Source organism: Gekko japonicus, unplaced genomic scaffold (genome assembly GCF_001447785.1).
Source record: "Gekko japonicus isolate JY-2015 unplaced genomic scaffold, Gekko_japonicus_V1.1 scaffold70, whole genome shotgun sequence".
Classification (NCBI taxonomy): domain Eukaryota; kingdom Metazoa; phylum Chordata; class Lepidosauria; order Squamata; family Gekkonidae; genus Gekko; species Gekko japonicus.
The window spans coordinates 1,735,784-1,746,026 of NW_015167529.1; the positions used below are offsets into that span (position 1 = coordinate 1,735,784).

A 10,243-nucleotide genomic window follows, 5' to 3' on the forward strand; every position below is an offset into this window, starting at 1 on the left:
CCCCCCCCGGTCTACTTAGAGTGGCAGTGGCTCTTCAGGGTTTCAGGGGTTTTTTTACAGGGTGGTTTGGGATGATAATTTTGGGTGTCCTCTTCAGCACTTTTTCTGCTATTATTCCATTGGAGCTCCACATTAGGAGGATGTGTGTGTGTGTTAAAACTAGTATTTCTCTGCAAAACTGGAGTCCTTGAGTTTGCAGAACTCTATATTTTAACCCTGGCTGGTAACCCCCCTCCACACACACCTTTAAAACATGCCTGCCTACACTGAAAAGGTTATGGGGAGGGCAGGGTATAAATTTAATAAATAAATACATTTTGCAAAGCCAGTTTTAAAATAAAAAAGAAGCACAAGGTTCACAGCAGAAGGACCCCCCCCCCGCTCCTACCTGTGACGAGAACTACGGAGGCTTGGAGCAGTGGCTGGGAAGTTTGGCAGCACCACCCTCTGCTTCCTGAACTGAGGCAGCCCCTCCCTGGGCTCTCTGCTCAGAGGCAGCCCCACCCTCGGCTTCCTGCTCTCAGAGGCAGCCCCGCCCTTGGCTCTTTATACTCCCACGCAGCTCAAGCTGAGAATAGGGAGGTTGTGCAGGGGAGGGGGAGAGAAGAGAGCCCCACTCCCAGGCCGGATTAAAGGCCTGGGCAGGCCAGTTCCAGCCCAGGGGCCGCAGGTTTGACACCCCTGAGTTAGGGCATCTAGCAAATAAAAGAGTATGGTTTGCCCAACCAAGATAACAAGCTGTTTGGGTGATAGCAGCTTGGGTCTGAGCGTTGACCCTTCTTGAAGATTGGAACTATTATTGTGTGCCTCCAAATTTGGGGGGATGGGATGGCCTCAGGTGTGTTTATTTGTGAAAACAGCACACCTGGATCTCTGCCCATCAAAATGGATTTAAATAATTTGTTTGGAATAACGTCTGCTCCAGGGCCCTCTCCATGTGGAGGCGATGGATCAAGCCTTCAGCTGGAGAAGGGGTCACCTCAGGCCAGTCTGGAAGAGGGCCATCAGCTTCAGGTATCTCAGAAGTAAAAAGTAAGAGCCAAGAATTCCCTCAGAATATACAGTATTATTGCTCTTTAGCTTCCTGTGTTTTCACTGTAGTTCTCTTTTGACAAGCCTGTACTCTTTGTCAAATCAGAATTTTATGAGGCCAGGGGCCTCATAAAAGGTGCACTATCAGGTGTAATTTTAGAGTACAAGGTCTTGCAGAGGGACTATAGCCTATACAAGATAGTGAGACAGCTCCTAGCTACATCAGAACCAAGTAACAATCTCCTTAATTCTTTTGGACTATATAGGATCGTCTGTTGAAAGTGATAGAAAAGTGTTGGGTCCCAGACCACAGCTGTCATGCACTAGGGTGTGATTTGGTTGAAATTCTGTACTTCAGAGAGGGGTGGAGTTTGAGCACCAACCTATTCCAGGTCCTCTCCCCTCACTCTTCTGTGCCAGGAGGTGGCGCTGGTACATTCCCCTCTGCCTCCACCCTCAAGCCTTTTAAAGACACTAGCCAGGCCTGGGTCATGTCAGGTAGCCTCCCTCTACCCAGAGGGGGTTTGGTCAAGCCCATGACGGCCCAATAGCACCTTCTGAGCACTCTTTCAACTCTTTCCCCCTGCCATTCCCCTCCACCTTCCAGACAGCTTGTTGTCCGATGACTGGCTATCAAAGTGTCACCAGTGACTGGCTGACTATTAAAGGGTCAGCTGCTGCTGATCTGCTGGCTGGTATGAAGACCTTTACAGGGTCATCCATGGCTTCACTGGTACTGGTGGATACTTTGATTGACAACATGGGGTGCCAAGAAGGAGGAGGGTCTGGTGTTAGTCTTGCTGCCCCTAGACAAAATGAAAGAGTTGCTTGTTTTAATTAGAATTACTTAGAATTAATTAGAAGTTACATGGCAGGCACTTTTAAAGAATCAGGGGGAGAGATTTGGGGTTTGTTATTTTATTCTGGAAATTATTTTTAAACTATTACTGTACACTGTCTTGAACCATGAGGAAAGGTGGGGTATAAATGTTTTAATAAATAAAATAATAAATAATACATTTTGAGGATGTTCATTGCATCTCTGCTTGACAAAAGATTGTTGTCCTTCACTTCTTGCTTTCTAAACCCCACCCTGCATTTCAGTTTGACAGGGGCCAGGATCCTAAGAGCTGTATGTGTGTCTGTACTTTTGCAAAGAGTGTACATGTATGTGTGTTGGTTGAATACCTGTTGTGGCTGCGGTCTCACAAGCTACCATCTCTGGAAAGTTTCCTGACCTCCAGAAATGGATTTGGGGTGAGTTTCAAGGAGCTGTGATGGGAAGGGGTCTGAAAAACCCTGCTGTACCAGAAGAACCCTGCACATGGCCTGTGGGATCCCATGCAAGACCTGCAGTCAATAGGTTATCTTTGGCCAGCAAGATCACAAGGAAGGTTCTTCTTTGTTTCTGCCAATGGAAAGGTTCCTTTTTCAAGTCATTGTTCTCTGTGCAGAAAGGAGAAATCAATGCAGGTTATTATTTTTTCCTCTGTGGGGAAACCAAATCCGTACATAACCTAGGGTGAAACAATGATTTGCAGTGAGGCAAAGGATCTGTGCTTTGTGGTCCTTCAGCCGGTTTGGGCTTGGTTCTCTTTTTATATTCTCTGTGTTTTATTTATATATTCCAAAAGAAAGGCTGAAAAACACAGGACAAGTTTCAGCCAAAACTAACCATCTGCAACTGATTACACTGGGAGAGCTAAGCTTGTACTTAAAAGGTGGCTATTGTGCATTTACCTTTGCAGGGTCTCATGCTGATTGTCCCAATGGAGTAGATTACTAATGCTGTATAGTCATAACTTTCGCACCATCTATTTCCTGTTATTAATACCAATCACAGCAAAATGGTTCAACTTACACTAGCATTCTACTTTTTTTTAAATTCAGTATCTCTAACAGCGATGAACGACTCCAGTTTTAAGGGATTTTTACTACAGGCCCGAGAAATTGGAGGAGATGTAGCTGTTGGTACGTTTCGGATTCTAACGCCTGACACCCAAGGCCTTGTATGTAACAACATTCAGGTATGCGATTATGCCTTGTATAATACTTTTGTTATAGCTTCTGTCTTACCTCACGGGTTTTGGGTTGTTTTTTTAGTATCGTGATTACTGTGTCAGACTAGAACTAGATACTTAGATTCAACTCCCCACTCAGCCATGAACCTCAGTGAGTAGGGTTACGAGCTTCCAGGTTTTGGCTGGAGATCTCATAAGAGAAGCCAATGTTGGATCAGGCCAATGGCCCATCTAGTCCAACACTCTGTCACACAGTGGCCAAAAATACCAGGTGCCATCAGGAGGTCCGGCAGTGGGGCCAGGACACTAGAAGCCCTCCCCCCCAAAGCACCAAGAACAGTGCATCACTTGTCCCAGCCTGAGAGTTCCTATCTATACCTTGTGGCTAATAGCCACTGATGGAATTCTGCTCCAGAGGCTTATCTAATTTCTGCTTGAAGCTGTCCATGCTTGTAACTGCCACCACCTCCTGTGGCAGTGAACTCCATCTCCTGGGATTACTACTGATCTCCAGGTGACAGAAATCACTTCACCGGAGAAAATGGCTGCTTTGGAAGGTGGACTCTATGGCATTGTACCTCATTGAAGTACCTCCGCTGTCCAGACTCATCCATCCTCAGTCTCCACCCCCAGAATCTCCAAGGATTTCCCAACCTAGAGCTGGCAACCCTATCACTGAGTGGCCTTGGCCACCATCTCTTTCCAATCCTACAGCACCTGCTAAGATTGTTGTGTGGATAAAACAGAAGAAGAGAGGGCAGTGTACATGCTCTGAGATCCCCATGATAAAAATGTGATTCATAGATATACACTGCTGAGTAGAACTTCGAGCTAGGATCTAAAGAGCTGCTTCAGGTGTGCCCAAGGGTGTTTGAGTATCCCTGGTGGGATTTTAAGAACCATTTTTTCTCTCTGAACAGTAGACTCTCCCATATTGTACCACAAATAGCTTTTTAAAGTCTCCTTAACTTCAAACTATGTTTGCTATATGGCACCTAATAGTGCAATCCTGTACAGAGTTATTCCAGTCTAAACTGGAGCCTTGGAGTAGAGTAACTTTGCACAGGATTGCACTGCAGTTCGTATAAAGTTCCGTTTACAGGGAGAGTCAAAGGGTGGAATCTTTAGGTTCACTGAGGACTGAGGCTGAGTATCTCTGATCTATTGTGGATAGAGAGAGCAGATGACTGAACAAGGATTGTTGGTACTGTCACTGGAGCTCTGGGCCATTTTCTACACATCCAATACTCCCCCCACCCCAATCTGAAGTCAGTGGAGCAGCTTTTAGCTACTTAGATGTGAATTACAATTACCACCTGTTATTATGGGATTGCCACCAACCCTGGCCAGGACTTGCAATAAAATAATTGTTTTCTTTTCCCTCAGTGTGAGTGTTGCCTCAGCAGCGATGATAATTTCCAGTCTTTCACAGTCTGTTTTGGATTCATTTTCTTCATTTTCATTGTCTATTATATTTCTCTTTTCTTCCTGATTTATATAAACTCAGGGGTATGGATACATGTTGATATATGTTAAATGTTTTACAGTTAATTGAACCAGGGATCATTTCCTAGAAAAAGAGGTGCAGGAGCTCATTTCCATAACTCATTTGCATATGCCACACCCCCTGACAAAGGGCAGGCATGTTTAAAATGAGTTAAGGCATACGTAAATGAGTTTAAATCCCCCCCCCTTCCCTGAATCTTTCCGCAAAAGCGGAGAGGCTCAGGGGGAAAGGCAGGCGTGTCTGCCTCCCTGTCCTTCCCATCTCCAGCCAACCCATGGGGCACCTGGAGAAGGTCGGGCAGGGAACCCTGGCATTTAAATACACCCCCTCCCTAAGTCTCTCATGGGGGGTGGGGCCTGGGCTCCTTGCTGCCCGAGCACCACTCCAGGGCGCTCTGGCAGGAAAGGACCCCTGAATTGAACTAATATTTGTTGGAGTAAGCAGTGTCTGAGGTAGAAAAGAAGAAAAGAAGAACTCTGCAGGGGGCAGCAAGAGGGAAGGCCAGTTAGACAGGATAGCGGGGTCAGGAACTTATTTCCTCATAAGTATCATTCCTTGTCTGTCTGCAGATGACTACTTTTCGGGCAGTATCCTCCTCCTTCTCAGACGTTCCAAACTCACAGCGCTCTCTCTTGCTCTCTCTCACCTAGTGATGTAGCTAGGAACCTATCTCTGTCTCTGCTCTTTACTATCATGGATCACTGCCTAGAGTGATCCCCTGGAGAAGGTAATGGCAACCCACTCCAGTATGTTTGCCAAGAAAACCCCATGGACAGTATCAAAAGGCTAAAAGATATGACGCCGGAAGATGAGCCCCTCAGGTCGGAAGGTGTCCAATATGCTACTGAGGAAGAGCAGAGGGCAAGTACAAGTAACCCCAGAAAGAGTGAAGCGGCTGGGCCAAAGCCGAAAGGACCCTCAGTTGTGGATGTGTCTGATGGTGAAAGGAAAGTCCAATGCTGCAAAGAACAATACTACATAGGAACCTGGAATGTAAGATCTATGAATCAAGGTAAGCCTGACGTGGTCAAAAATGAGATGGCAAGACTGAACATCGATATCCTAGGAATCAGTGAACTAAAGTGGACAGGAATGGGCGAATTTAACTCAGAAGACCATTATATCTACTACTGTGGCCAGGAATCTCGTAGAAAAAATGGTGTGGCCTTTATAGTCAACAAGAGAGTGCAAAAGGCAGTACTGGGATACAATCTCAAAAATGACAGAATGATTTCTGTCCGATTCCAAGGCAAACCATTCAACATCACAGTAATCCAAGTCTATGCCCCAACCACTGATGCAGAAGAGGCTGAAGTAGACCGGTTCTATGAAGACCTACAACACCTCCTAGAACTAACACCAAAAAATGATGTCCTCATCATCATAGGGGACTGGAATGCTAAAGTAGGAAGTGAAAAGGTAACTGGAATAACAGACAAGTTTGGCCTTGGAAAGCAAAATGAAGCAGGGCAAAGGTTAACAGAGTTTTGTCAAGAGAACACACTGGTCATAGCGAACACCCTTTTCCAACAACCTAAGAGGCGACTCTACACATGGACATCACCAGATGGGCAACACCGAAATCAGATTGACTATATAATTTGCAGTCAAAGATGGAGAAGCTCTATCCAGTCAGTAAAAACAAGACCTGGAGCTGACTGTGGTTCAGATCATGAGCTACTCATTGCAAAATTCAGACTTAAACTGAAGAAAATCGGGAAAACCATGAGGCCATTCAGGTTTGACCTAGATCACATCCCTGATGAATATACAGTAGAGGTGAAGAATAGATTCAAGGGTCTGGATTTGATAGATAGAGTGCCTGAAGAACTATGGACAGAGGTTCGTGACATCGTACAGGAGGCAGCAATCACCACCATACCAAAGAAAAAGAAATGCAAGAAAGCAAAATGGCTTTCTGATGAGGCTTTACAAATAGCAGAGGAAAGAAGGAAAGCGAGAGGTTGAAGAATGGATACAAAAAGTTCTGTTCATGGCACAAATGGATAAGATTACAAAAAAACTGAATAACAAAGAAGACGATGAGTTTTTTGGAGAATGGAATGATTTTAAAATTTATCTGGAAAAGAACTGGGATGTGAAACAAAACTTAATATGTTTAGATCAATATTAAGTCAAACGATGTTATCTTTAGATTGTAATGATGAAAAACTGATATTGTTGATGATATGAAGTAATTTGGAGCAGGGGTGGAAGCATTGTGGGAAGCCATTGGAGGGAGGGGAGGAACTGGGAATGGGGTAGACAATTGATAGAATGAAATGTTTTATATGTTGTATTCCTGAGAAAATAAAATTTGTTTACCAAAAAAAAGGATTGTGCTGCAGTTCGTATGAAGTTCCGTTTACAGGGAGAGTCAAAGGGTGGAATCTTTAGGTTCACTGAGGACTGAGGCTGAGTATCTCTGATCTATTGTGGATAGAGAGAGCAGATGACTGAACAAGGATTGTTGGTACTGTCACTGGAGCTCTGGGCCATTTTCTACACATCCAATACTCCCCCCACCCCAATCTGAAGTCAGTGGAGCAACTTTTATCTGCTTAGATGTGAATTACAATTATCACCTGTTATTATGGGATTGCCACCAACCCTGGCCAGGACTTGCAATAAAATAATTGTTTTCTTTTCCCTCAGTGTGAGTGTTGCCTCAGCAGCGATGATAATTTCTAGTCTTTCACAGTCTGTTTTGGATTCATTTTCTTCATTTTCATTGTCTATTATATTTCTCTTTTCTTCCTGATTTATATAAACTCAGGGGTATGGATACATGTTGATATATGTTAAATGTTTTACAGTTAATTGAACCAGGGATCATTTCCTAGAAAAAGAGGTGCAGGAGCTCATTTCCATAACTCATTTGCATATGCCACACCCCCTGACAAAGGGCAGGCATGTTTAAAATGAGTTAAGGCATACGCAAATGAGTTTAACCCCCCCCCTTCCCTAAATCTTTCCGCAAAAGCGGAGAGGCTCAGGGGGAAAGGCAGGCGTGTTTGCCTCCCTGTCCTTCCCATCTCCAGCCAACCCACGGGGCACCTGGAGTAGGTCGGACAGGGAACCCTGGCATTTAAATACCCCCCTCCCTAAGTCTCTCATGGGAGGCGGGGCCTGGGCCTCTTGTTGCCAGAGCACCACTCCAGGGCGCTCTGGCAGGAAAGGACCCCTGAATTGAACTAATATTTGTTGGAGTAAGCAGTGTCTGAGGTAGAAAAGAAGAACCCTGCAGGGGGCAGCAAGGGGGAAGGCCAGTTAGACAGGATAGCGGGGTCAGGAACGTCTTTCCTCATAAGTATCATTCCTTGTCTGTCCGCAGATGGCTACTTTTCGGGCAGTATCCTCCTCCTTCTCAGACGCTCCACACTCACAGCGTTCCACACTTATGCTCTCTCTCAGCTAGTGATGTAGCTAGGAACCTATCTCTGTCTCTGCTCTTTACTATCAAATATGTTAGTTCCTGAGTAAAGCTTTCTCTACACTTTAACCAGTTAGTGCAGCTCCGTTGTCTAATCAGTCAGCCAACGATATTAACTTCTTTATGTCAATTAAACCTCATAAGATCATTCCAGGCTAAATGAGGTCTGGACTTTTATTCTGAAGTTCATGAACAAGGCACAAGGACTGGGCCACTATGAATCCCATAGCATCTGGGATAGATATGGGGACTACTTTTAGAGAAATGTCAGTTTGTATCCACCCCTACAGTTCCAAAGACTTTGGAAGAGGGGATGACAATTGCTTTCAATTTCCCCTCCCACAGCAGACCCAAATTCCTCCCTGCCCATAACCCCCAGGAACAAAAATTTCAGGGGACTCAGTGGGCAGTAACAGGACAGGGAGTGCTCCATGTGCTCTTTGCATAAGGTTACCAATCTCAAGGTGGGGCCTGGAGTTCTCCCAGAATTACAGCTGATTTCCAGAGATCATTTTCTTGGAGGAAATGTCTGCTTCAGACAGAGGTCCAAGGGTGATATCACATACTCACTGAGCTCCTTTCCCTTCCCAAATTCTGCCCTCCCTAGGCACTTGCCCCCCCCCCCCCGGCCTCCAACAATTTCCCAGGAGTTGGCAACCCTGGGTCTTCACTAGTGGCTCACTAGCTGAATACAAGCCACTATCTTTTTATGATAGTGAAAGAAAGGGAAGGGTAGTGCTGTGCCCCTAGCAGTTACTCATTTTGAGGGAAGATATGTTAATGTTTATTTCTGTGTTCCCTCCCTGTTTTCAGCCAAGTCTGTGGCATTCCTCCTTAGCCCCGTTGCTTCCTGCTTTTGAGTGTTACTGGAAGGGCTCACACACCTTCTGCTGCTCACCCAAAGTTCCGGCAATCACTCTGGTCTTATGGAACAGCCAGGAGATTCATTCCCATTGCTTCTGCAATGGGCCTGTGAATCCCTTGCTGTGGTACTTCTGGTGATGGTGTGAGAACCCAGTGTGACAACTGTTTCCCACTACAGGAGGTAATAGTGTCTTCTATTTGATAGGTTGCCTAGCTGTTCACTCCAGTCCATTCCTCTTGTTGCCAAAGCCACTACTACACAATGGTGTTATTGTCTTGAACTTCTGGGAATTCACAGTTGTAGTATTCTGATAAAAAGACCAGGAATGCTGTGGTTAGTTTGTTCTCAAAATAAACGCTTTAATAGCCATTATTCAGTGTTTTCATTTTCTGGCAGGCATATTGACCCAACTGTTTTTGTGTGTTTCTAAATGCTCTTGTCACACCTCTTGTACACTTTATAGCTGGTAAACATCTCCTTATCAATTGGCAGGATTATCTGGAAATGACCCAAGTACACAATTTTGAGGTTGCTTACCCCCAAGGAGCTTGGTTAGCTGTATCATTCTCCCAAGCAGAGACAAGAATTTTATTGCATATGAGATACAAACATGAAGTAAAAAGCATGTCTATGCCAGATTGTTGAGTCTTTTATGGATTCATTTTTGCAAAACAATTTTTATGTTTTAGAATCCTCAAACTGTATTGTTTCGTTTCATATCAGGTCTCATGTTTTCCCCCCTTTTAATGATAGAATTCTTCTGTGAGTCATACTGACAGGAGAAACAAGCAAAATGTATCTGCAGTTTGGGTTGCTCCTCCTGGTCTGAAGCATGTTATTTTCAGGTAAGTCTTGTTTGTTTGAACAAGCTAGCAGACTTTGAAAGTCCTCATTTTCACAAGGGGCAAAGTAACCTTATTGTCGTTATAATATAGCGGACCCTAGAAAACTGTGCCCTTGCTATGTAAGCGTAACAAGATCATACTTTCAATGAATCCATAATCTCAAATGGAATTTATGGAATTTATGGACCATAACTCTGCATACAGATGCACAACACAGGAGAAAAAGTCTAACTCACTATCACACTTTGGCCCTAAAAATAAGTGATGGCATTATTGCGTGCAGCTCTGATTTGTATGTTGGAATGATAGTGATAGAGGACTGAATCTCATTGTTGTGTTCATGGTAGCAGTCTTGCCTGCTAAAGAGATAGTACTGCAGCTAGTTTTTTTTGGCATTAGGAAGTGCTAGCCTGATCTCATCAGCTCTCATAAGCTATGCAGGGTTGGCCCTGGTTAGTATTTGGATGGAAGACCACCAAAGAATACCAGGGTTGCTGTGCAGAGGCAGGCAATGGCAAACCACCTCTGTTTGTCTCTTTC

General features: G+C 44.6%; 1 protein-coding gene across 1 annotated transcript in view; it reads left to right on the forward strand.

Moving 5' to 3' along the window:
- The window catches only part of LOC107112229 (putative ferric-chelate reductase 1), a 27,610-nt gene extending 17,584 nt beyond the window's left edge, over positions 1 to 10,026 (forward strand). The window contains exons 3-5 of the mRNA XM_015413327.1: positions 2,923 to 3,059; positions 9,612 to 9,703; positions 9,987 to 10,026. Coding sequence (XP_015268813.1) covers positions 2,923 to 3,059; positions 9,612 to 9,703; positions 9,987 to 10,026 — 269 coding nt within the window. The remainder of the gene's footprint in view (positions 1 to 2,922; positions 3,060 to 9,611; positions 9,704 to 9,986) is intronic.
- Positions 10,027 to 10,243: the final 217 nt, after the last annotated feature.